General features: G+C 38.1%; 1 protein-coding gene across 2 annotated transcripts in view; it reads left to right on the top strand.

Annotated features, from left to right (window-relative positions):
* The first annotated feature begins 445 nt into the window (after nucleotides 1-445).
* Nucleotides 446-27,269, top strand: part of LOC121375890 — a 42,157-nt gene continuing 15,333 nt past the window's right edge. Inside the window, exons 1-12 of one of the 2 annotated variants that reach the window (XM_041503577.1) lie at nucleotides 446-1,056; nucleotides 4,411-5,372; nucleotides 6,295-6,445; nucleotides 7,241-7,356; nucleotides 8,646-8,835; nucleotides 10,115-10,251; nucleotides 10,893-11,049; nucleotides 16,976-17,146; nucleotides 17,866-17,997; nucleotides 19,604-19,689; nucleotides 21,987-22,183; nucleotides 26,515-26,679. In XM_041503577.1, the coding sequence (XP_041359511.1) occupies nucleotides 4,418-5,372; nucleotides 6,295-6,445; nucleotides 7,241-7,356; nucleotides 8,646-8,835; nucleotides 10,115-10,251; nucleotides 10,893-11,049; nucleotides 16,976-17,146; nucleotides 17,866-17,997; nucleotides 19,604-19,689; nucleotides 21,987-22,183; nucleotides 26,515-26,679 (2,457 nt within the window). In that variant the 5' untranslated portion in view covers nucleotides 446-1,056; nucleotides 4,411-4,417. Of the gene's footprint in view, nucleotides 1,282-4,410; nucleotides 5,373-6,294; nucleotides 6,446-7,240; nucleotides 7,357-8,645; nucleotides 8,836-10,114; nucleotides 10,252-10,892; nucleotides 11,050-16,975; nucleotides 17,147-17,865; nucleotides 17,998-19,603; nucleotides 19,690-21,986; nucleotides 22,184-26,514; nucleotides 26,680-27,269 lie in introns of both variants that reach the window. The other variant, XM_041503576.1, reaches the window with a different exon arrangement.

The following is a 27,269-nucleotide window of genomic DNA, read 5'->3' as shown; positions in this document are numbered from 1 at the left end:
GGTTTAATTTGTAGATAGTGTTTCATTTGTTTATAAAAATAGTGCCCCACCTCGGATTTTGATCAGGGTACGGCCTTAGAGTATGCGTTCCTCCCAGTGACAGTCGATCTAAACTCTAAACATGGATTTGGGTGAAGGTTGGGGGGTACTCCGACAGTTGACAAGAATGTAGCTCATAGGGACCTACTTAAAAACAATTAATATAAATATATATGTGTGTGTGTATATATATATATATATATATATATATATATATATATATATATATATATATATATATATATATATATATATTTATATGCGCGTCTGTGTCTGCGTATGTGTACGTGTGTGTCTGTGTGTGTGTGTGTGTGTGAGAGAGAGAGAGAGAGAGAGAGAGAGAGAGAGAGAGAGAGAGAGAGAGAGAGAGAGAGAGAGAGAGAGAGAGAGAGAGAGAGAGAGACAGACAGACAGACAGACAGACAGACAGACAGAGACAGACAGACAGACAGACAGACAGACAGAGAGAGACAGACAGAGAGAGACAGAGAGAGAGAGAGATTGAGAGATTTAATAACTGACCTCTCCAGTTTGCCTTCCCCGCCAACACCCACCACCAGTAACTGGCATCTTCCGACGCCTATCATACTGATGTACTTACCTTTGTTTGACACCTAATAGCCAATCTCTGGGGTGTTTTTTTTTTTTTTTTTTTTTTCTTGCTTGTTTTTTTGCTTGCTTGCTTGTCGTAAACATTCATTCCGACGCCTATGAAATAATGTAATCTAAAATCTTGACTTGCGGAAGCGGGTCAGGTCAGTCTTTATGGATATTTTGTACAACCGGATATGTTTATTTCTATTTTTAATTTATTCTTGCTTTCTTTTTCTTTTTTTGTAATTGGGAGTTCTTTCCCTTTAGTGAAACATTTCACAATTTGAAGTAATCGGTGCTTGATTGTCAAAACGTGCTGTTACTTGTACGTGTGTAACTTCAGTCCCCAACTTCATTAGGGCATTTTATTAAGTATTGCAACGTACAGTAATTATTTGACAAGCAACAGTTCTGTATCTGAAGGTAAGTCGATGTCCGTTTGATATGACTGACATCGTACACACGGACACATAATGACAGTCACACTGTTGTCATCAAACACTTGAAACAGTAATATACTAATAATATTATTTGTTACATGTGATACTATTGCACGGGGCACGTTATGTCAATAAGAACCACACATTCTACGTCCCTTCGGACTAGTCACAGTGAGATACCTGCAACTGTTCAAACAGCAACACCTTGGTAAGTTGGTTCCATCAGTGATTAATACTAACAACTTGTATGTTAGTAAGTACAACATACAAAATAGCCAGGCAGCACTCAATACAAATTACACTAAACAATGAAAAACTTAATGCAGTAAAATCGCAAAAGGTACTTGGTGTTTATATAGATGAGTCACTGACCTGGACAGTACACATTAGAAAAGTGATTTCAAAATTGGCCTCGACTATCTCACTTCTCAGGAGACTTAATATATATTTAAATCAAGCTGCCAAAACAGTTTTCTATAATGCATACGTTGTTCCAACTCTCGACTTTGCTGCTACTGTTTGGGGACACTGTGCTAAGGAACAAGTGGTTCAAATTCTAAAAATGCAAAAACGTGCAATGAGAATAATTTTAAACAAACCATTAATAACTCCATCTAAAGACATGTTCAGGGAACTAAATATTTTACCTTTCCCTGACAGAATAAAATACCACATCGGCATAATGGTATATAAAGCGCTAAATGGCTTCTCCCCAGAATACATTACATCTCTCCTTACCCCAATATCTGAAACCAGTAATTATAACCTAAGATCCTCTAACAAAAACAAACTTCAGTTACCAAGGCCTCATACTGAACTATATAAAAAATCTTTCAGTTACTCAGGTGTTCAGATATGGAATACAATACCCCTTGATATTAGACACCAGAAGTCAGTTGCGAACTTTAAATCCAGCCTGAAACAATATCTCATGGATGTTTATTTGGCTGATTAATTTTTATTCTATATAATAATTATGTTTTGAGACTTTAGTGTCAATATTACACAACTAACAGATGTCTGTTAAATGTAAGATTTCTCTAGTCAATATGTATGTATGCATTAGTATAATAGTATAGTACTTAGTATATATGTATTTTCTTTTCCAATATTTCAATGTATTGTTGAGGGCCAAGTGGAAGGTTATGATTATTATTATTATTATTATTATTATTATTTATTGCTGGAGGCTGAAGTAAACAACATGGGCTATTTATCTTTCTAGCAGGACGTAGCCCAGTTGTAAAGAGCTCGCTTGATGTGTGGTCCGTCTAGATATTTCTCGTCCCAGACTGCTCCACGACTTGTATTTCAAAGACTGATATGTGCTATCCTGTCTGTGGGATGGTGCATATATATATATATATATATATATATATATACAAGATCCCCTGCTACTAATGGAAAAAAGCATCGGGTTACATCCAAGACTATATGTCTAAATGACCAAATGTTTGACATTCAATAGCCAATGACTAATAAATCAATGTGCTCTAGTGGTGTCGTTAAACAAAACAAAAAAGGTTCAACAAAGACCGTGCTATGTAGGCCAATCCTGTCTGAGACACCGTCAGTGGGCCTTGCTACTAAAGACCGTACCCTGTGTCGTAGTGATTAAACCATCAGACATAATGCTGGGAGGTACTGGGTTTTAACAACTCAATGGGTAGGTGTAAGGATAACATCTCTTGCGCTATCCACTATTTTAAACAACTGATCAGTAACCCACTGTCATGGACAGACAGCCCAGATTGAAAATCCCATGCCTCGGGGATCCGAACCCAGTACCACGATGCCGCCGAGGTCAGTCCCGAGAAAGCAAAGATTCCATCTGTAATATACCGGCCTCGGTGGCGTCGTGGTTAGGCCATCGGTCTACAGGCTGGTAGGTACTGGGTTCAGATCCCAGTTGAGACATGGGATTTTTTATCCAGATACCGACTCCAAACCCTGAGTGTGTGCCCCACAAGGCTCAATGGGTAGGTGTAAACTACTTGCACTGACCAGTGATCCATAACTGGTTCAACAAAGGCCATGGTTTGTGCTATCCTGCCTGTGGGAAGCGCAAATAAAAGATCCCTTGCTGCTAATCGGAAAGAGTAGCCCATGTAGTGGTGACAGCGGGTTTCCTCTCAAAATCTGTGTGGTCCTTAACCATATGTCTGACGCCATATAACCGTAAATAAAATGTGTTGAGTGCATCGTTAAATAAAACATTTCTTTCTTTCTTTCCATCTGTAATAAGACGATAATCCTATTTGTGGCATTAAGATCAGTTTGCAGCAAGGTATCTTTTATATGCATTTCCCACAGACAGGGCAGCACATACCACAGCCTTTGATATACCAGTCATGGTACACTGGTTGGGATGGGAGCACTACTGACTGAACTTGATCTTAAGCTTTAGAGTCTATATGCCATTATCATAGGTACCATAATGGTTTCTGCCAGAGGGTAAAACGGGTATGGCGCCATACCCAAATTTTGTTGCAGATTGTTTTTTGAAGTTAATTTTAACCCATTTTCCTTCTGGGGGAGGCCCCATCATACCCCCCTGTTGACTGTGGTTGCATTCAATTCCATAGTGCCATACCCAAGAATTTATTTCTGGCAGAAACACTGACCATAAGGAATTTTTGAAGGAGTGTCCATTTCATAATGAATTAAGTGCATTTTATGGTGGGGTTTTTGTGTTCTAAGCAAATTAACAAAAGTGAATTCATTAACACTGAATAAGTCGACAAAACAACTGATGTTGAGCAGTAAATATCAGTTCCCCTTGCTTGACCTTCTGGTAACACTAGGCCAAACATTTTTGTTTTTAAATTGCTATGGCAGACCAGTTCTTAAGTTCTAGCCCTAAATTTCTAGCATTTGCTTTTATCTTGAAATGTGAGAAGCCAAGACTGCTTCCCACTCAACAAAAGGATCATTCCCCATTGGTATTCCCATTAGTTTATTTCTCGTTCCAGACAGTACACCACAACTTTTATATTAAAGGCTGTGGTATGTGCTGTTCTATTTGTGGGATGGTGCTTGCAAAAGATCCCTTGCCACTAATGGAAAAATGTAGCGGGTTTCCTCTCTTCTAAGACTACATATCAAAATTACCATATGTTTGGCATCTAGTAGCTGATTAATAAATCAATGTACTTGTGAATGTCATGTTGTGCTGCATTGTTTACATTCTTTTCGAATCCATCTCGGTATCTGTTGAATCAACCATAAACTTATTTTCTAAATTTTTTACGAAGAAGCTAATATAGTACCTATTGAATAATTGTTTCATTTGTTAATATTTAATTTACACAATGATCTGAAATGTTTTTCTTGACAGCAAAACTATGGAAGAAGATAAAAGTGGATTAAACATTTTGATTTCTCAAAGACTGCATCGTCCAAATCTCTCTCGTATGATATCATGGGAAATAGAAAAGGAAAAGCCACAAGTTGGATCATCAAAACGAAGGAAGAAGGCAAAGAAGAAACTTTCTCTTCAAGATTCTGCTGGCAGTGTCTCTCCTGAAGTAGGGTGTTCCGGTAGTCATGGCGACAACATTGACAGTGATGGATCAGAGTATTATTCTGCAGAAGAGTGTTTCATTTCATCTGACTCTGAAAGTTCTGCGGATTCACCATCCCTCTCATTGCATGGCTTTGACCTGGAAGATGATATACCGATAGATGAATCCGATGATGATGAGGAAGTTGATGGTGAAAGAAAGAGAGCCCTTAGTAAGAAACAGAAACGTCGACGAAGAGAAAGACTAAAACTCTGCTTTGCAGATTACATGATTCCCTTTAGAAATGTTGAACACATTGACCTGGATGCCAGTGACTTGTTTGAGTTCTGTCCCTCCGACGTGCATGTAACCAGGGTTGTGCCATCCTTGTTTCAGCTTGCTCTTCACACACTGTGGAGAAGAAAACAGACCAAAACTAGCTCGCAGTCGTACACAAAACTTCCAAGAGTTATGAAAACTGAGGTGTCAGACCTGCAGCTAGGTCAGTCATTTGCCAGCATCCAACTGTCCTTGCTCTATCGACTTCTTGCATATGTTGAAAAACACATCAAGGAGATTTTAAGAGCAGACTATGATTCTTTTAAAAAAATAAAAAACTACAAGATTGAGTTTGTGAAGAGGAATGTCTGGAGTTACGTCTTTTTTGAGAGGTCTATGAACACAAACTTTATCGGACATGAATCCACTGCTTGGCTGCCATTTACTTATTTTGGATATGGGGCGCTTTATTCTGATAACATGGGCCATCATCTGTATCAGGTTGCCTTGATTTCAAGTGAGTTGCAGAAGATTTTGTCATTTAATATTAATAATCTCGCTTAAAATATATTTTGTGTGTGTATGTGCTGAAAATAGTAAATAATAATCAGAGGCGGATCTAGGGCGTGTCCCAGGGGCCCGGGCCCCCCCTAAATTTTGCAATAGTTATAATTTTATTATATATATTTTTTTTATGATCCCCTCCAAAACTCCCCCAAAGTTCCCTTGACATTCCACCTCATGTCACTGTTGGTAAACCACCTCCACATCAGTAAAAATTGTCTACCATTATTTAACATTTGAAATATGTCTACATGCAACAAATTAACCTTTCAGTCATGTTTATTTGCTAAAATTGGTGCTTTTTTTAAAAAAAAAGCCAGGCTCAAATTTGTCATTGGTGGGCTTTGGCAATTTTTTAATTAATTATTATTATTGCTTTGGGTGACAAATACATGGGTTTTTTTGTCTTACTGTATATAAATAAAGATAAAAATCTGACTTGTGCACCCCCCCCCCCTCCCACAACACACACACACACACACTAGAGACTTTGTTCTCACCACTTGATTGTGTGCCCCCACCACACACACACACACACTCAAGATGTTCCTATGGGCCTGAAAATGAATAATACATATACAATTATGTTGTTGGTTTGTGTTAGTTAAACTGTTCTTGGATATTAAAATCTTGATTAACAGTAATATAGTAAATCAAAAGAGAGGGGTTTTTTGCTGAGTATTTAAAAACCAGTTGGCACTCAATTATCATAAAATATTTTATTGTAATAATTTAAATTTGCTGAATTCATTGTGTAAGATTTTGTGATATTATTCATAAATGTACTCCAATGTTCATTTTCAAAATGTTCTCTCTTTGTGTTGACAGTATGTTTTATGGTTGATAAGTAATTATGAATGTTGTGTTTTTGCTAGTCCTGTCAGTCGTAATGGATCTGATGTTGCCACGGAGCATCTCGGCCGCTCGATACAACAAATCCCGTAAACGGACTCGGTCCGAGACTGATGTTATGAAGCAGGCAATGCAATCACTGCTCCGATTTGTTAAACATTCACTCAGTAAAAGGTAATGAGTTGTGCTCACTTTATTTGTTCATTTCTTTTCATTTTGACTTATTTTCATGCTTACAATGTATATTGAATTAAGGCTTATGCACACTGTCCTGATTAGTTGTTAGTGATGGATGGGATGTAGCCCAGTGGTTAAGTGCTCATCTGATGCACAGTCAGTCCCCCGTCAGTGGGCCAATTGTCATATTTCTCATTCCAGCCAGTGCCCCATGACTGGTAAATCAAATGATGTGGTATGTGCTTTCCTGTCTGTGGAAAAGTGCATATAAAAAATCCTTTGCTATTAATGGAAAAATGTGGCAAGTTTCCTCTCTAAAGACTATATGTCAGAATTACCAAATGTTTGGCATCCAATAGCTGATGAATAATAAATCAGTGTGCTCTAGCAGTGTCTTTAAAAAAAAAAAACTTTTTAGTTGTTAGTGGTGAGTTAGAGAGAAGTTGGTGTAGTTTCCTTCCTCGATGATTCATTCAAACTCTCTCTCTCTCTGGATCATCCAGTACCGGGATGAGAACCCAGAGTCTACCAGCCTTAATTAAATATAAATATTAAATAAGCTTTAATGTTTGCTTTATTGTTGTACAAACTTAATATAAGAATATCCTCCTTTGTGGCATAGCTTCTTGAAAAATTAAAACAAAATGAAAAAAACTTGAAAATTAAGATTGATCACTGAATTTGTAAAGAAGCTTAACTTGCTTCTATCATGATTACAAATTGTGTGCAAAGTAATGATTGCCTACAGATCCATATTAAAGTGAAAGCCCTTCTTTTCGTTGTGCTGTGCAGGTATCCTGAAGTGGTGAAGCATGTTTTCGACTGGGCTGTTCCATACTTCCACTGGTCACGGGGGAACATCAGTCTGGCTGCTGAAGCCTTTCTTGAGAATTCAGAAAAAGTAGACGGTAATTGCCCGATATAATTTATCAAGTGCTGGACTGAATGTAAATATATATATTTTATGGCTTGGTGTAAAGGCAACACCACATGATATAAGTGCCTCATACGAGAATAGTCTATTGTGACAAGACAATATTATGATTTCAGTGGTTCTTAAATTCAATCGGCTATTCTCGTACAAGGCACTTAAGTACTTCTACAGCTTCTTTGCGAGACATTTATTATTATTGATATCCAGTAAAACTTGTCATTTACCAGACCCTGAACAAACCTTAATGCTGTCAAAATTAGCCAAGTTTTATGGTCCCAAATTTTCTTAATTATTACGGCCCTGAAACGATACGGTTTAGACAAGTTTTACTGTATAATTTAAGGTTGACTTGTGCATATTTGCTAATTATTACCCATATGATTAAAAATATCTTGGGACATATCAAAGTGATACATCCCACTAGAACACCAAGTGGGACGTAACACTTGATCGTCACACAATGATGTCATCGATTGGCGCACTACAACCGTATTATATAGGAATGTCAACGATACGAGTTGAGTTATATAAATTAAGATCAATTATGGGTAATAAATAGGATATTAAACTCACTACCATTTCATATTATGTTTATGTCCTTCGTAAAATAATTTTCATTGTCACTTGCTAAAGCTCGTGACAATTGAAAATTAGTTTACTTGGGACATAAACATGATACGAAATGGAAGCTCATTTAATATCCTATAATTATTACATATTTCGGGGTTCACTTGTGCAGTTTTGTTTATTTACTAATTAGAACATTTCATGTGTTTTTTGTGGGTGCTTCCTAATGATAACTCGTGGCAGGCCATCGGTCTACAGGCTGGTAGGTACTGGGTTCGGATCCCAGTCGAGGCATGGGATTTTTAATCCAGATACCGACTCCAAACCCTGAGTGAGTGCTCCGCAAGGCTCAATGGGTAGGTGTAAACCACTTGCACCGACCAGTGATTCATAACTGGTTCAACAAAGGCCATGGTTTGTGCTATCCTGCCTGTGGGAAGCGCAAATAAAAGATCCCTTGCTGCCTGTCATAAAAGAGTAGCCTATGTGGCGACAGCGGGTTTCCTCTAAAAAAAATCTGTGTGGTCCTTAACCATATGTCTGACGCCATATAACCGTAAATAAAATGTGATGAGCGCGTTGTTAAATAAAACACTTCTTTCTTTCCTAATGATAACATATTTCAGATGTATTTCAAGTGTGACTTGTTCACATTTCCTAATATTTCCAGTGTGACTAATGATGACTATATTTTAGGTGTAAATCGTGCGTGTCTGCTAAGCGAGGCAGCGAGGCTGTATTGCCATCACGACCAGCCTGATATGGCCTCCCAACTGTACAGGGAAGCAGCAAACAGTGTGCTCGACTGCGGAAATCTGGAACCTTTGGCTGTTGATCAAATATCTGCCCAGAGGTTTGCTTTGATGGCCGATATTAATGATCAAGGGTAATTAGTCTACATTCTCATTTATTTAGGTTTGCAGCCTACCAGCCTCAGTGATGTCATGGTTAAGCTATCGGACATACGGCTGGTAATTACAGGGTTCACAGCCCAGTACCAGTTCCCACCTAGAGCACGTTTTAGCAACTCAGTGGGTAGGTGTAAGACCACTACACCCTACTCTCTCTCACTAACCATTAACATCTAACCCACTGTCCTGGACATACAGCCCAGATAGCTGAGGTGTGTATCCAGGACAGCGTGCTTGAATCTTAATTGGATATAAGCACTAAAATAAGTTGAAATGAATGAAATTAAGGTCACTTTTTGCACCCTTGTTTAGGCTTCGTACACAGTGAATAAAACATATGCAACAATAATTTCTTTATATGATATGTTTGACAAAAGGTACTTTTTATTTCTTTCATCTTTTAAAACTTAAAATTAATATTTTGTTCAGAGTTATGGAAAAATAAAAAATACCAAACTGTAAACAACATTGTCTGCTTCTCAGAAATTTGACAGGGCTCAAGGTTAGTAGACCAGTTTTTATTTTAATGTGGCGAAGCATTGTAATAGTATATCTAGTTTTGAATTTGAATGACGTCAGTATTCCAGTGACGTCACTTTGCATCTCCTTACATTAACCATAAACTGGGTACATGATGTTTCTGTTTTAAGAATGCTGGAAAAATTTCTAATTTAATGCAAAATTGCTATTGAAAATTATTTGTTTGAACATTACTAATCCACCTGAATGTGTTAGAAGAAAATCTTGTGATTAAATAATTGTACCTTTTACGAAATATTGATGTCAAGTGAAATTACGGTAAGATATGCTATATGTATTGTGTACAAACCCAAGACAAGGGTGCGAGTAGTGACTGTCGTCGACTTTAGGTTTGTATACTGTTTGTTTATCACACTAATTTGGGCTCAACAGGCTTTTTGTCTGTTCTGAGAACATCAAAGTTTTTTTTATTGCAGTAATGTTAATAATAGCTGGTAAAGAGTTGTACATATTCAGAAATGCATTTCAAGTTATTTTATTTCATTGATTTTGAGGTGAAATGTTTTGAGGTTAGCATGTTTATACTTAATTTGGGCTTGTTTACTTTGGACATACTTTGGGCACACACTTTAATGCCTCAATTTTGGTGCAATCTAAAGCCCTGTAATTCACAGTAATTCATTTTATTATTGTCTATTTTACAAATATTACAAAAATATACTGCAGACTGCACCCTTAAGGTTAACTCTTGTATCTTCTTTCTTCCGTCTACAGAGTCATGACATCTCCAAAGGCAGAGGAGGCTGCCAGTACCTGGAGATCGGTTCTCAAGCTTGCCAAACATGCCCCTCCAGGACTGGGATCTCGAGCTATTGAATCATTGCTGTGTTTTCATGCGGGTAGTCGTCAAGGTAATCCGTAAACCAAAGGGAAATTAAAGGCACTTGCTCCTAGTTCATGACCCTGGAAATTGTGATAACAATCATACTTAGGTTGTACATTGCCAGCACATGCCTAGATTTGTAACGCCATTTTTTATTCACACTTTAAATATAGGACATCATGGTCATGGTCATGACATGTTATACAAACTCAGAATAAGTTAGTTGAATTTGTTTTTACTTAACCCATAAATGTTTTACACAAATTTTCAGTTCTTAGAGGCCTTTATTTATTAGGCATTGTAAACCATTTTGTGATGTTATATAGCTGACAATTTCTTGCTTAAACTGTTCATTTTAATAAATCTGTTTCTGATCCTATTTAAATGTGTTTTCCGATTAAAGCTTATTTGCAGTTAAATTTCAGTCAGATTCATGTTCACCTATACACTATACAGCACAGAACAGTTAATTGTGCTTGTTTCATTGGATGGTATGTCTGTGGTTGCTAGGTAGAAGCCAATTGTATGTCTCTAAATTGAAATCACACATATGTATGTTGTTTCCTTGCTATATCATAAATAACACGATACAAAATACAATAAAGAAGGAAAAACACTAACTGAACAATGTGTTGAGGTGTCCTTAAGTAGATAACCGTATACTTGCAGGTGTTTCTGATGCTGACATCTTGAAGGAAGCCTTGAATCTAGCATCACCCGAGGTGATGAGTGACACACCACAGCTCTATCTACACTTGTCTCTCATATACGCTTTACTGGGAAACTCCGCAGAATCACTAGCAGAATACAAACAGTTTAAAGTATAGTAGGTTTCTTTTGAAGTTTAATATTGTCACAATCATTAATGCAATACAGTCTTTTGTAATCAAGCATGACATCTGGTCTGTATTTGAATTAACATATCATGGCAGTTTTTCTACATCATAGTATCTCGGAATAGTCTTAGTCAACTTACTGTGCTAGCACAACAAATATGCTATTCAACCTGAGTCATACCTACACACTGCAGAATTCTCTCCCTTGCCGGATATGCGCAATGCTATCCTTGCACGGGCTACCTGTAACTTCATTCTCAATTCTGCAGTCCACCTGTTAACACCTGTTAAGCTTTGGCAAAAAGTTTTCTTTACTTGTAATTTTGTGTTTGTTTTTCGGTTGAACTTGACATACGGTTGGTAGTTGGGAATTCTGTGTTGAATTTACCATGTCCGACGCCTCCTCCTGTGAAAAAGGCTGCTTTTTTACAGTCGGCTCAGATCCCTAGGGTTCCTGACACTAGGAGGCAACCAGGTAACAACCCGTCTTCCGCTAAGCGAGGACGCAAACATTGTACTGCGTTCCGTTCTCAGTCCACCAAAGGCGTTGCGCCTACAGGTGGTAAGAGGTTGGGGTGAGGGTACGTGAACGATCGGCAGTTGCTTTCGGAGGTACTGTTAGCAACCATACCCGTGGGGGGAAGGTTCCGCCATTTCCTTCGAAATTGGTGCAAGCTGCCTGGTCTCGACCCCTGGGTTCTGTTGGTCGTTCGACACGGTTACAAAATACCCTTTTCTTCGAGCCCCCCTCTTACTTCCACTCCGAGAATGCCGCCGTTACCGTCCGCGGATCGGCGCGTTTTAGTGGTGAGTATGATTGCCAAGTTTCTCGACAAAGGGGCCATCCAGAGAGTCAGTCTGGACACTCCGGGATTTTATTCTCCTCTTTTCTTCACCCACAAGAAAAATGGGGAATGGAGACCAATCCTAAATTTGAAGCCACTGAACGTCTACGTCGATGTTCCTTCCATGAAAATGGAAACAGTTCATTCGGTCCGGAACCTGCTTCAAAATGGGGAGTGGGCTGCGTCGATTTATCTTAAAGACGCATACCTCCATGTCCCGGTGCACAAGGCGTTTTGGAAGTTTCTGCGCTTCCTGTTCGACGGGAAAGCATACGAGTTGTGCTCCCGTTCGGTTTGGCGACGAGTCCCCATGCTTTTACACGTGTGGTAAAAGCGGTGGTAGGTCATGTTCATTTGTTAGGGGTTCGAATGCATACCTATCTGGACGATTGGTTGATCCCAGCTTCGCCGCAACAGGAGTGTCAGACCAATGTCGGGTTGGTTTTGGACACGATCCTCTAATTGGGTTTTATTCCCAATTGGGTGAAATCGGAGTTAACGCCGGCTCAGATTTTCATATATCTCGGAGTGGTCTTCGATCTTGTGGTACTGTCGGTTCATCCCACCGATGTGCGTATCCACAATTTTCAAACGTCGGCGCGACGTTTGATGGGGGAGCAAAGTACTATGGTACGATCTCTCCACGTAGTGTTGGGCCACCTCGAATCTCTGGCCTCATTGATCGTGCGGTTCTGACGATTCAAACGATCACTCCAGTGGCATTTGTCCCCACGGTGGGACGGTCACAATTGGGACACGATAGTGCCTCTGGGCCCATGGTTCACTCATCCAATACAGGAGTGCCTGTCGGACAGGTGCATGTCCCTATCGGTTCCGTTGCACCCCCCTGCTCCGGATCTGATCCTTTTCACGGATGCGTCGCTGCACGGGTACTGGGCGCATCTGTTGGATCAACACATTTCAGGGGTATGGAATCTCTCCAAGAGGAAGCTTCATATCAACTGTTTGGAGATGGAGGCAGTGCATTGTGCCTGTCTTCATTTCCGGTGTGTTCTTCGACACCGTCGAATTCTGTTGAGATACAACAATACGTCGGTAGTGGCATATCTCAATCGTTGGGGTGGAACGAAATCGGAGACTTTGGGTTGCAAAGCTCTTGCGATTTTGGAATTCTGCGACCAATTAGGGACCACTCTGTGGGCAAAACACACTCCTTCATCGGTGAATGTGTTAGCCGATGCCCGCAGTCGACATACCCCTGTTCAGACGGAGTGGATGTTGAACAAAGGGGTGGTCGCAGCGGTTCTTCAGGTGTGGGGCAGTCCACAGGTGGACATGTTTGCCACACGGTTGAACAACCAATTGCCGGTGTTCGTGTCCCCGGTACCGGACACATTGGCGTTGGAGTACGCGTTAAGTATGGATTGGACGGGACTGGATTTTTATGCCTTCCCTCCTCTTGTCTTACTCGGCAAGGTGTTGACCAAAGTGGTCCAGGAACCTTGTCACGTGACGCTGATAGCTCCTCTGTGGGTGGTGCAGCCCTGGTTTCCACAGCTCCTGTCACTGTTAGTGGCAGTCCCGTTCCGGTTACCAGTGTTGTCCGATCTACTCAGCCAGCGACTGAGTCAGACGGTGTGGCATCCGAAGCCGGAGGTCTTCCGGCTTCACGCGTGGAGGTTATCAGGGCTTCCTTGCGACGCAGAGGTTTTTCGACAAGAATTGCGCATCTCGTCTCTTCAGCAAAACGCAAATCTACCGAGTCGGGTTTATCAGTGTCACTGGCGTATGTGGGTTCGTTGGGCGAACGCAAGGGATTTCGATCCCTTATCGCCTACTGTCAATGATTTCGCGGAGTACTTTCTGGCGTTGGTCCAAGAAAGGAAACTTAAAGTGACGACAGTGAAAAGTCACAGAGCTGCGATTTTCACTACTCTTAAACAGTGTGGATGTCGTGACTTTTCTACGAACTTGGTGTTGCATGATTTACTTAAATCATTACAATCCACGGTTGAACGACCTTTCATTATTCCGAAATGGAATGTCTTTCTGGTGTTACATGCTCTTAAGGGTGCGCCTTATGAGCCGTTGAGGTTTGCTAGTCTTTGTGCCTTGACGTGGAAGACTGTTTCTGGTTTCACTGGCGGCTTGTCGTCGGATCAGTGAGATACATGCTTTTTTGCATGACTTGGTTGATTACAATTCGGACGGGTCTGTCACTTTACGTACCGACCCTATCTTCCACCTACTGTCATTCACAGTTTATCTCGTACACTGTCATCTGGTAACTCGGATAGACTTCTTTGCCCGGTGAGAGCATTGAAGTATTATTTGGAGCGTACGAAAAACCGGTGGCAGGGTAAAAAGAGATTGTTTATTTCTTATACCATTAGGCCGGGTGATGTCACAAAAAATGCTTTTTCTCGATGGATAGCAGCTACCATCAAGCTAGCATATGAGATGGCGGGTGATCATGTGTTACGGAATTTCTCTGTTAAACCACATGAGCCATTTCTGCTTCCCTGAATTTTCATGACTCTTCAGATATTATAAAGGTCATGAATGCAGGGGTTTGGAAAGGACGGCACACTTTTGACCGTTTCTATTTCCGGGATATGGCGGTTGGTCCTGACGGTACGTGTAGGATCCAGACAGTCATTGCGGCTCAACACGTCGTGTCTGTGCGCAGGGCAACGGAAAGGGGTCGACCTCTTTTCCGTCCGACTGCCATCGATTCACGCATGTTTAACACTCCACCCTTTTCTGAGGGATGGGTTTTTTTGTAGTGTTGTCTACCATTTCCTCTCCCTGGGGAGATGTTTTTCCTCCCTTTCATGGGGATGATTTTTTTTTTTGGGAAGCCCCTTTTTTTTTTTTTCAAAAAAGTTTTTTGATTCCTTGTTACCATATGTCGTGGTTCATCCTATCTCCATGTCATTACTTCAAAGGAGCTTTTTGGGTACAGGTAAGTCCTCTATTTTCTTACCTCCTCCCATTAATGTTAAATTCACGTGCTCTAATGGTGTCATTGCACGTCCGTTATAGCATATTTGTTGTGCTAGCACAGTAAGTTGAATAAGACTGTTAGAAAATTTGTTTCTAATTTTCATTATTATTCATACTTACCTAGTGCTAGCACAACAAATATGCTTTTCAACCTGAGTCATACCTACACACTACAGAATTCTCTCCCTTGCTGGATATGCGCAATGCTATCCTTGCACGGGCTACCTGTAACTTCATTCTCGGTTCAAAGTGCACCCAAACCCATCGAGGGAAAGCCTCATAGGGGTGGGTGGGAGGTATAGTTTATTGTGCTAGCACTAGGTAAGTATGAATAATAATGAAAATTAGAAACAAATTTTCTAATTATACACACATGATTCTGAACTACATGTATTGGGGAGGTGTGAAATAAATGACAAGTGATTCAGTCAGAATTGGTTTTAAAAGATTTCACCAGAACTGCATATTGAGTATTATTATTTACATAGTTCAACATATACAGGGAAATATAACCAGTATGACACACGTGTGTCATAACAATTTTACATGACCAACAACTGACTGTCATCATAATGTGGCTTCACCAGTCTTCGCCTTGTGTATTTGCTTACCAAAATGGCATCATTTCATCATCTCCTTCTAGTTACATTTGCAAAGTTTTGACATGGTCCTTTTAATCTTTAAAAAAATATAATATCATGGATAATATTGATAATAAAGAAATGATTAAACTTGCATGTGAATCGTACTGATTTTACAAAACTCGTGACACTCGTTTCATAAAATCAATGTGACACTTAAGCTTACTGCATTCATTGAGTATTAGGGGTGCGATCCAGCTCAGATGGTAGAGCTCTCGCCTGAGGTGCGTGCGTCATAGGATCAAATCACCTCAGTGGAACCATTCTCTGATTGGTTTTTTTTCCCCCATCCCAACCAGTGCACCATGACTGTTGTGATATGTGCTGTCCAGTCTGTGGGGAAAATGCATATAAAAGATCCCTTGCTACTAATGAACAATGTTTGTTTTTTAAAGCTCATTATGCGATGTTAGTATTTTTCAACTTTTGTGACACTTTTGGATTCCTGTTTACATTAAAACCGTTTCCAAAATTTCGTAAAATTATTGGCATTCCAATATTATGTCTACATATATTCGTTTAGAGATACAATATATAGATTCTATGTAGACCATTTAGTTTAGACTGGTCGCATGTTACAATTGTTGCAGTGTAATGTTGTTTATTGGTTTACTGCACATCAAATATCTAAAAATTCAGTCTAAAACATTTGTCGGAATACTAGGAATATGTCTGCTTTAATAAACTTACTGTAATAGTGAGTTTTAATTTCTGAACCTCTACAGGTCAAGACATAACCGATTTGTGTTTTGGGTAAATTTAATTTTGCGTAACCGACACGTGAACAGAATGGTGGTTCAGGTGAAATATTGTGCCTGCAATAGCTGATGATTAATAAATCAATGTGCTCTAGTAGTGTCATTAAACACAACAAATTTTACTTTCAATGAATGTTACTGCATTCATATAGAGATTGTAAGATCGATGTACAATTCAGTCAAGAGCAGTTTTAAAGGGTTAAAACAAAAGCTATTTTGCCAAAACTGGACATTGAGTGATTCATGCGTTCATAGATAGGAAGAGAGGTGGGTGAGGTTCGATGTAGCTCAGTGAGCAGTACTGTAGTGAGTTCGTCTGAGGTGGGGTCGAGACATAGCCCAGTGGTAAAGCGCTCGCTTGGTGCGTGGTCAGTTTGGGATCGATCCCTGTTAGTGGGCCCCTTGGGCTATTTCTTGCTCCAGCTAATGCATCAAAGGCTGTGGTATGTGCTATCCTGTCTATGGGATGGTGCATATAAAAGATCCCTTGCTACTACTCGAAAAGAGTAGCCCATGAAGTGACGACAGCGGGTTTTCGCCCTTAATAACTGTGTGGTCCTTAACCATTTGTCCGACGCCATATAACCATAAATAAAATGTGTTGAGTGCGTCGTTAAATAAAACATTTCCTTCCTTCCTTTGATGCATCATGATCATTTGAGCCAATACCGTATTATTTTTAATTTTTAATATTTTATCTTTCAGTTATTTTGAGAATGACATAGTACCAGGCAGTTTCATGATGACAAAAGGTGATGGTAGAACATTCAACCCTTGGCAGCACCTTCTGAAACACACCGAGACTGGCAACATATTACATTTGTTAGACGTGGCCTGGCGCACTCAGCTAGGACACATGAGGATAGTGAAAGACAAGTGAGTCGCAGCTAGCATAACTGCAAGTTTTTACAATCAGCGATTAAAAAAACAAAACAAAATTTGCTTGTATTCTGGCACTTAATCTTTATGTTAAAGGCAAAATTATTTATCAGCTTATAGGTCTCAGTACTATGGATTACCTTCCCTTTTTTTCAAATTGTGGCTTCTGTGATTCTCTGGAATTTTTTTTAATGACCGACATAAGTTTTTCTATGCATGCGGCCTATTGATATTAAAACAAGCTAGATTGTTATGCTATTTCCCCTGTCAATAGTATTTATTAATGAAACCTTTCATTCCTGCACCAAACATTTCTCAATGAAATTTATACATAAACATATTCAAGGCTAAACAAATGTATTCAAACATGTTTTTATTAAATTATGTGACTGACTACAGATATTTTCTGATTATGGAAGTATTCGAAAGAACAATGTGCACACTTTTGGCATGACACCCATGGTATCTTTTCCACCGTGTAATAAATACAAAGTTATCAGGAGATAAATCCAGTTTGGGATAATATAAACTACCAGACACATTGAATATGCACACTGATGTTCTATATAATAAAATGTAATTTTCTTTATTAAAAGGCTCTATTAGTTGGAAACATGTTACCATGGCAGCAAAATCTAGATCCCTTTAATGATTGTGTATATCAAAAACAAAACTTAATTGTTAAAATGAGGCTGTTTTTGTTTTATTTCACATAGGGATTCATTTGATGGTGACGTTGCTTCATATCCTGATCTGCACTTGACCATGACCTCTGATGGCTTCCTTTCAGCTGACCTCCAGATGGTGCTGCCCTCTATGAGAAATCTGAAACTGGATCCGTACACTGGGTAATCCAATCAGTTAATCTCTAGAACAGTTAGGAAATCCAGCGTTTCTTACCTTAACACCTGATATTTTAGTTAAGAAAAGTTAAAGTTTGTTTTGTTTAACATTGAGCACATTGATTTATTAATCATCTATAATTGGATGTCAAACATTTTGTAATTCTGACATATAGTCTTAGAGAGGAAACCCGCATATTGATTTATTAATCATCAACTATTGGATGTCAAACCTTTGGTAATTTTGACATATAGTCTTAGAGAGGAAACCAGCTACATTTTTCCACTAGTAACATATATCAGTCATGGTGTACTGGCTGGGACAAGAAATAGCCCAATGGGCCCACCAATGGGGATCGAACCCAGACCAACCACACATCAAGCAAGCATTTTACTACTGGGCTATGTCCTGCCCCTTCTGATATTTCAGAGCTTAGATTATAACAATTTACATGTGTTGAAATTTTTGTCCAGCAAGGACATACATGAATTGTTAACACTATATTTCATAGCTTAACATGATATTAATTAAAAAACATTTTAATGTAATATAACTCATTTATTGATTTGGTAAATGACCATTCTTTCTTGAAGTCATCTTGATTGTTTTTTTACAACAAGAAAAATATGGCATATGCCTCATAATACAAGAACTTTAAGAACAGTAATGTTTGTGTTATCGATTATAACTGAAAAATTGATTGGTTGGTTTCAGCAATGATCAGTTGAAATCCATAATCAATACCTCAAGGTATTGAACTGATATTTTGTGTATAGCTTTATCATGTTCCATTACAGGTCAAATTTGACATTCATGGCACTTTATCCTTTTGTTTTCAGAGTTATGGCCGTTGAATTTAGGAAATGAGAAAATGTTTTGGGTCTGGTTTTAAAGAGACATATGTATTGCTTTTTATCATATAATATCTTACATTTTCAGTGCAATCAAAGTATGTGATATTTTTCAGATCACATATTTAAGAATTTGATAACTTTGCAAATTAGTTGTAAATTAGTCGAGGTCTTGGCACTAGGTTTATTGACATTTAAGCAAACGTACTTGGATGACACTCCATGATTGACGTATGCATTCATAGTCATCAAATAAAAACATTTCAATGGCAATTTGACACTGAAAGCTGATCAGCATTCAGAAAACAAAAAACGTTAGGCATAACTTTATTTTGATGTAAGGACATCCAAAATGACGTCATTCGAGTTTGACGTCATTTCCATTCAAAAATATACACCGCGCCACATTTTCTTACGTCATTTGAATTTCTAGTAATGGCGGACTGGAATTAAAGTTGCGTGTACAGTTTACAAAAACACGTTGTATTAAGCTTGAGCTTATATGATAAAGAGATTATTACCCTCGTGTATTTCAGTATCGTCAATATCATATATTAGGAATAAAAATAATGTATTATGTTCGCCAGAGGCTCGCATCATACGATTTTTATTCCTAATATATGATATTGACGATACTGAAAAACACTCTGGTAATAACCTCTCTATATATTGAATACATGGTGTTTACTTATTAGTATATACATATATGGTTACTGAAGTGAAAACATATTTAAAGATGTACTAATATTGTATCTTTCAGTTCGATTGTTTATGACCAGCTCTCCAGGGTAAACTTTCCATGGCATTCATTGGATTTCCTCCATGCTGAAATGCACAACTATAATGGTAAGTTAGTGTCTGTTTTAATGTACACAAAAACATCTGTAATGGGGAGTAAATATTTGTATAATTAATGTATTTTAATATTTATTGTATGTATTTTAGTATTTTATTTCAGTTTTGTAGGTTATGATATTCCAGAATGTCACATTTTTTGGAGACAGAGACATAGCTTGTTCCCGATTATATTGTCCTGTTGTATCACATGATGCTCATGTAACGTCTGTGCAACAATCACATACACTGATACACCACTTCAATACGTCAACAGAGAAGGGGTACAGGACGTCTGATGTGCGGTCAGTCTAGGATCGATCCTCATCGGTGGACCCATTGGGCTATTTCTCGTTCCCGCCAGTGCACCATGATTGGTATATCAAATGTCATGGTATGTGCTTTCCTGTTTGTAGGAAAGTGCATATAAAAGATTCCTTGCAGCATTAGGAAAAATGTAGCGTGTTTCCTCTGATAACTACATGTCAGAATTACCAAATGTTTGACATCCAATAGCCGATGATCAATCAATCAATATGCTCTGTTGGTTTTGTTAAACAAAACAAACTTTCAACAGAGAAGGGTTTGTTTTTGTGTCTCTGTTCATCTCCATTGTCATCATCCATGATCACAGCACAGGTTTCGATGTGACACACACAATTGTCTGGTTATAACTTTATGAGATTACTCTACCACAGTGAAGAATTGTTTTTGTATTTTATCCGGTAGTTCTTGTTCCCCTTGATTGAAGGCTTTGCTGATATCGCAAAATACTGCCTTTACCTCTTTCCCATCATCCATTGCTTTAGAGATATAATTATAAAGGTCTGTCAACTGATAAGCTGTGGAATCACCAGGTCTAAACCCAGACTGTAAATAAGATATTATTTCATTATCAAGAAAGAAATTTGAAATATATTTCATAACGCATGTTTCAAATACTTATAAACAGCTTGTTAAGGCCACTGGCCTGTAATTACTGCACAGATGAATACTACCTTTTTTATGGATGGGAACGATGATTGACTGCTTCCAAATAGTGGGAAATACAGAATAAGACAGAGACAAGTTAAATAATTTTGTCAACGTAGTTCTTGTTCCCCTTGGGAATAATTTGTGAACCTTTACCCCACCGAGTTGTCTTTCAGTGAGTGTGATACACATCTAAGACATATCTAGAGTAAAGTACAGACTTTGTTGTTTGAAATGAGCAATTCCTCTCACTCACCTGTGCTCATACAAAATGATATCCACATGGGCGAAAAACTGCTCACCTCACCAATTAAATGCTTATATTGCTCATTTATTTACTCAAAATTACTGTGACATCTTGTACCTTACATAAGTATAGTTATTTCACTTCCTTATTTTATTTTTTTTATAAATCATTGCCTTCTAAAAAAAAATTACGTACATTTTTTAGAAAAAATTAAAATAAACATACCTTGCAGATTTTTTTTTTTTCATTTACACATGGAGAGTAATTGCTCTCATACATAATTTATATATGTACTTAATATTATTGGGGTTTTTCATGTTCCAACCAGTGGCCCATTACTGGTGTATCAAGAAAGAAAGAAATGTTTTATTTAACAACGCACTTAACACATTTTATTTACGGTTATATGGAGTCAGACATATGGTGAAGGACCACACATATATAGAGAGGAAACCCGCTGTCACCACTTCATGGGCTACTCTTTTATATGCACCATCCCACAGACAGGATAGTACATACCACGGCCTTTGATGCACTGGCTGGAGCGAGAAATAGCCCAATGGGCCCACTGACGGGGATTGATCCCAAACCGACCGCGCATCAAGCGAGCACTTTACCACTGGGCTACGTCTCGCCCCGGTGTATCAAAGGCTATGGTATGTGTATGTGTCTTGTCTGCTAATGAAAATATGTAATGGGGTTTTCTCTGAAGACTTGCGTGTGAAATTTACCAAATATTTGGCATCCAGTAGCTGATGATTAATTAGTCAATGTGCTCTAGTGGTGTTATAAAAAAGCAAACTTTATGTTTAGTTAATTGTCATTTTAGCTTGCTTCCTTACTTAACAACTCATTCCAGCCAATGCACCACAACTGGTATATCTATGGTAAGGACATGGTGTGTGCTATCCTGTCTGTCAGATGGTGCATATAAAAGATCCCTTTATTTAAATTTAGCGGGTTTCTTCTCTAAGACTATATGTCAGAATGACCAAATGTTTGACATCCAATAGCCAATGATTAATTAGTCAGTGTGATCTAGTGGTGTTGTGACAAATCAAGCTTTATGTTTAGTTAATTGTCATTTTAGGTCGCTTCCTTACTCCAACAACTGTCGAGCTGTACAATGATGGAGCAGGAAATCGGGTTCACATTCTGTGTTCTGATGTAAGCCTAATGGAAAGAACAGACTTCTTGAACAAGTTCATCACCCTATACTGGACAGGTGCAGGAGGTCAGAAGGCCAAACTCAATCTGTTTTCACGCATTAGGAAAGCATGTTACGAGGTGAGTACATTTCATACCTGCCTTCATTACAAAGAACAAGCATACAGAGCTGTGTCAGTATGGTACAGTGTACCCTCAATTTATTGCCCCCGATTTAACACCAACCTCACGTATCGCCAACTTTCTTTCAAGTACCGTTTGTTTTCTTCGTTAATTCCCTCTATTTAGTGCCACCCTCACTATCCACCATCCGCCAAACAAGTTTTTGAACAAAATGCATTTTGGGTGTTACAGTCCAATAGATTGTATCGCCCATTAGCTGTAATCAAGCTGCTCAACAGAAGTACATTGGCCATAATTAAGCTCTACAGGAGTTGTTCTTTTGTTATTGTCTAATGATTGACAATGCCACTGTGTGATGGTTAGTTGTCAATGCAGTGATTCCACAGTTCAAAGAATTAGCAGTACAAGATAAAAAGCCGGTCATATGATCACGTTACAGTAACTTGACTAAGGGATTTTATCGGCGCATTTGATTGGGCATTTCTGTGTAAATGCGTAATATCAGTTGTTTTAAGTGCTAATCAGGTATGACCCGCGTTTAATAAATAAATTGTTCAAAGTGTGAGAAAAATTGATGAAAAGTGTGATGACTGGGAGATAATTTTGACCCTGAACCGGAAGATGTTCCGTCAGCGGCTTGTGCACGAGTCACGAACAATACAGCTAGTTCTTCGGTTTGTAAAAGGTAATCCACATTCAGTTGAGTCTGAAGTAAATTCAACAACTTCTTTCCAAACGAGTGAACAAGTTAAATCTTCTGAGCACACAGCAGAAAAACATTCTGGACTTTTTTTTAAATGATTGACTTTGACACTGTGCTATTCAAATTTACCAAACACGTTTTACCGTACACGTTTTTACCGTTTTACCATACATGTTTTTATATTTCCAATGTTCATTGATGATTGACAAATTAAAACGAATGTTTAAGTTGTTACCTTGTTTGTTTGTTTTTTTGTTTATTGTCGTTTTACACAAACTATATGACATTTAGTACATGTAGATGTATCAGATGATAAATATGTTTGGTGGCGCATTCTTGGCACCCTCACTTTAACGCCAACTCGATATAACGCCAAAATCACATTGGTATCACAGTAGGCGGTAAATCGAGGTTGTACTGTATATATAGGATCAGGGTAAAATATATGGGTCGAGTGTCATAAGATACTGACAAAATTGCAAGAGGCCTTTGTAAAATAAACACTGCTATGAAATAGCATAAAATTTACTGAAATAATCTATAAATATATTTATTGTAGACTGTTTATTGTAGTGTATCTAATAATTATAAAGGACTTAAAAATTAAAAATGTTTTTAACCTTTTTTGGTTTATTCCTTTTTATATTTATTCCATTTTGCTAAATGAACATAATTTGATTTTTACCGGCCTTAGTGGTGTCGTGGTTAGGCCATCGGTCTACAGGCTGGTAGGTACTGGGTTCGGATCCCAGTATAATGGGTAGGTGTAAACCACTTGCACCGACCAGTGATCCATAACGTCATGTTTTGACGTTCCGTGTTCATGATTAAAAATAAGAACATACAAACGCCACCATGATGATCATTTGTTTTACACCATTTGGCAAATATCACCTTTTAAATGTGACATTTTATACATACATATATATTCTTGTTTTTTATTCCTTTCTTTTCTTTTTCTCCCCTCATGGGGGATGTCACGTGGGACCAATTGACAATTTTTATTTTTCCCCACCCCTGTTTTTGACATCATAGGTTAATTGGGGCGAGACGTAGCCCAGTGGTAAAGTGCTCGCTTGATGTGCGGTCGGTTTGGTATCGATCCCCGTCATTGGGCCCATTAGGCTATGTCTCGCTCCAGCCAGTGCACCACGACTGGTACATCAAAGACAATGGTATATGCTATCCTGTCTATGGGATGGTGCATATAAAAGATCCCTTGCTGCTAATTGAAGAGAGTAGCTCACGAAGTGGCAACAGCAGGTTTCCTCCCTCAATATCTGTGTGGTCCTTAACCATAGCCTATGTCCGACGCCTTATAACTTATAAAATGTGTTGATTGTGTCATTAAACAAACCATTTTCCTTCCTTAATTCATAGGTTAATTATTCCTGTGGACCCTTCATATAAATCCCTGTAGATCTGCCATGGGTGTATTTTATTTAATTGCAGATTGTATGTGTGTGGGTGTGAGAGTGTTCACAGTAGCTGTAGATTTTTATAGAGAGATGTGCAATGTTTAAAAAGGGCACAAAGAATTACTCCAAATTAACCATGAACAGTATTCCAAAGTGAAAAAATTAATGCAAATTAATGCATTATATAAAACATTTATCCTCCAAAACCTCCCAACAAATAACATCTTCCCTACTTAAGTAAAATAAAATCAATTCTAATACACCTTTCATATAAGCCTTTTTTCCATTGGTTAATTTTTGTGATAAATCTGACGATAGATGTACACTGTCATGGGCAACCAGGATTTATAACAATAACAAAATTCTGAGAACTCGTCCAATATACTGTCACTTAGCCTCATGTGTGGTGTTTTCGTTAGTATATTAATTCTGCGTCTTTCATTATATTTAAATGTCAATATAAATAAATTTCAACAACATTACTAACTTCAGATGAAAATGATGTAATTGTTACTATTTTATTATTATTTTGTGCCATTTTAACTTTAAACACTTCGTTAGCAGCAATGAATGTGCACCCATCCACCCCAAGTAAGGTCCGGTCACTGATCGATCGCAGCAGTCGCCAGCATGTCTTGAGGTCTGCTCTTATAGATTGTGTTCTTAAAAGGGTGCAAGCAGGTTCAGGTTGCCGCATATATAGTCTTTAAAACATTTGTTGTTGTTTCTGGTTTACCTTCTGTACTGCTAGTCAATGGATGTGTGCTTCACAGTTGACTATAAATCAACATTTGACATCTCCTTCAGAAATAATGCAAATGGAATGTATTAAATTAACCGTTTGTTTTCTTTTTCCCATTTAATTACTTAATTCTTACTTCATGTGGTGTATTGTCATAGTAAGTGAATCTACAACTGTCAAGCCTAGCCTAGTCATACTTTCTTAATTGATACACAGTAGAGATGTCGGGACTGAATGGGTACTAGTATTCCTGAAGGTGTGAAGACCAGTTATTTGCTGCAACTTATCGCTGTTGTTAAAATATTTATTTTATATAATAGTACAAATTTACTGTGGCCGCTTAATACAGGTATTTTAGTGATTTGGGATCCGATTTAGGTGGCCGCTGGTCGCGTTAGACAGGTGACCGCTTATTACAGGTGCATTTACATTATAAATTGTTTGGGAGTGAAAAAAGTGGCTGTTTAAAGGCAGGTGACCGCTGAGTACAGGTGGCCGCTAGGACAAGTTTGACTGTATATCACAATCTGAAGTACCGGTACCTTATTTTTGTTTAGAACATACTTTTTGGGACAATGAAATTTATAAAGAAGACATGATGGAAATGACTTGATTTTTTAAACGCAATTTTAAACAACATTAACTGCTTTAAAATATTGCACAATTCTGAAAATCTTTTGAAAATAATACTTTGCTTTTAGTAAATGTATTATTTTATGTATTTATATAAAATTTAAGTGAAAATATGTAAGCAAGTTATAAACTTGTAGACCTACCCTATCAACGTGGTTTTTGTACAAAATTAAACCAGGCGAATTCCTCAAAATAATTCAATATGAGGTTGAAACACCACTCACAAATATACAGTCCAATCATATCCATATGTCTTGCAACAGAAATTAACAGCTAACGAAAATATTTCTTTTAGTGTATCCTATATCACAATAAATTATGTTCAAAAGACAGACTATAATGCTTATAAATTTGCCATTTGGTTCGCTCCTAAGTCAGTGACATCATGTGAAGAGAACGGGAAAAACTATTACGTCATACTTTTACTTACTACAAGCGTTGTCATTGAATATCGTAAGTAAGGAGAATAGATACATGTAATTAGGTTTTTAATATTTGTGGGATTTCTTTCATAAAAACACAATAAAATGTCTTACAGATACTCCTAATAGGTGTAATATTAGAATAGGGATAATATCACTATGTTTTGTTGTTAACTGTAAGGATTTATCACAAAATGTTTGGATTTAGGGACTTGACTTCGTCCCATCCCCAAAACCAAATTTTGTGATAAATCCTTATAGTTAACAACGAAACACAGTGATATTATCCCCTGATTGAACACTAGATTTACAGGGTTCTTTGAAGTTTGGTTTAGAGTATGTGCACCCCAAACACCCTACCCAAGATCTGCACCTGTAGTAATAGTAGTGTTTTTTAAATTGTTTTGCAGGCAGAAATAGAACATATCACAGCCAAAAAAGAGGTGGAGTTTGACAGACAGAAGTCGAAGAAAATAAGTCTGGCCTACTACTGCAGTAATGCCGATGAATATCATGCAGCCTATTTGAAAGCTCTGCTGTTCTGTTATGAAAGAGGATGGTCCTGTGACTTTCATGTAAGTTAGATATAGTTTACGTACAGTTTCAGCAAAATGTCTGGATTAGTACAATTGTTTTTTTAAACGACACCTCTAGAGCACATTGACATGCATGTGTATTAATCATTGGCAATTTTATGTCAAACATTTGATAATTTTGACATATAGCAGTCATGTTGCACTGGCTGGAACGAGATAGAGCCCAATGGGTCCACCGACAGTGATTAGTACAAATGCTACAAGAAGAATCCCACATGCGTGTTTAAAACTACAGTCTGCCAGTTTCGGTTAGAGGTGTCAGGATTTGTCTTGCCTGGGGTGTAGTGGATCATAGGATCGATCCTCGTCTGTGGATTAATTTTTTTTTTAAACCATCTCAACCAGTGTCTCATGCCTGGCTTATCAAAACCATGATATTTACTGTCCTGTTTATGGGAAAATGTATATATAAGATCTCTTGCTGCTTTTGTAGTGAAAATATAAACTGTGTGTCAGTAGCAGGTAGTGTCGTGCAGTTAACCATGGAATCAGTTTGGTTTCGGTTGTAGGAAAACTGGGTCCACGCATGCACACACACGTGCACACACAGACACACACATGCACACACA

This window comes from Gigantopelta aegis, chromosome 6 (genome assembly GCF_016097555.1).
Source record: "Gigantopelta aegis isolate Gae_Host chromosome 6, Gae_host_genome, whole genome shotgun sequence".
Classification (NCBI taxonomy): domain Eukaryota; kingdom Metazoa; phylum Mollusca; class Gastropoda; order Neomphalida; family Peltospiridae; genus Gigantopelta; species Gigantopelta aegis.
This window is presented reverse-complemented; position numbering and strand designations above follow the sequence as displayed.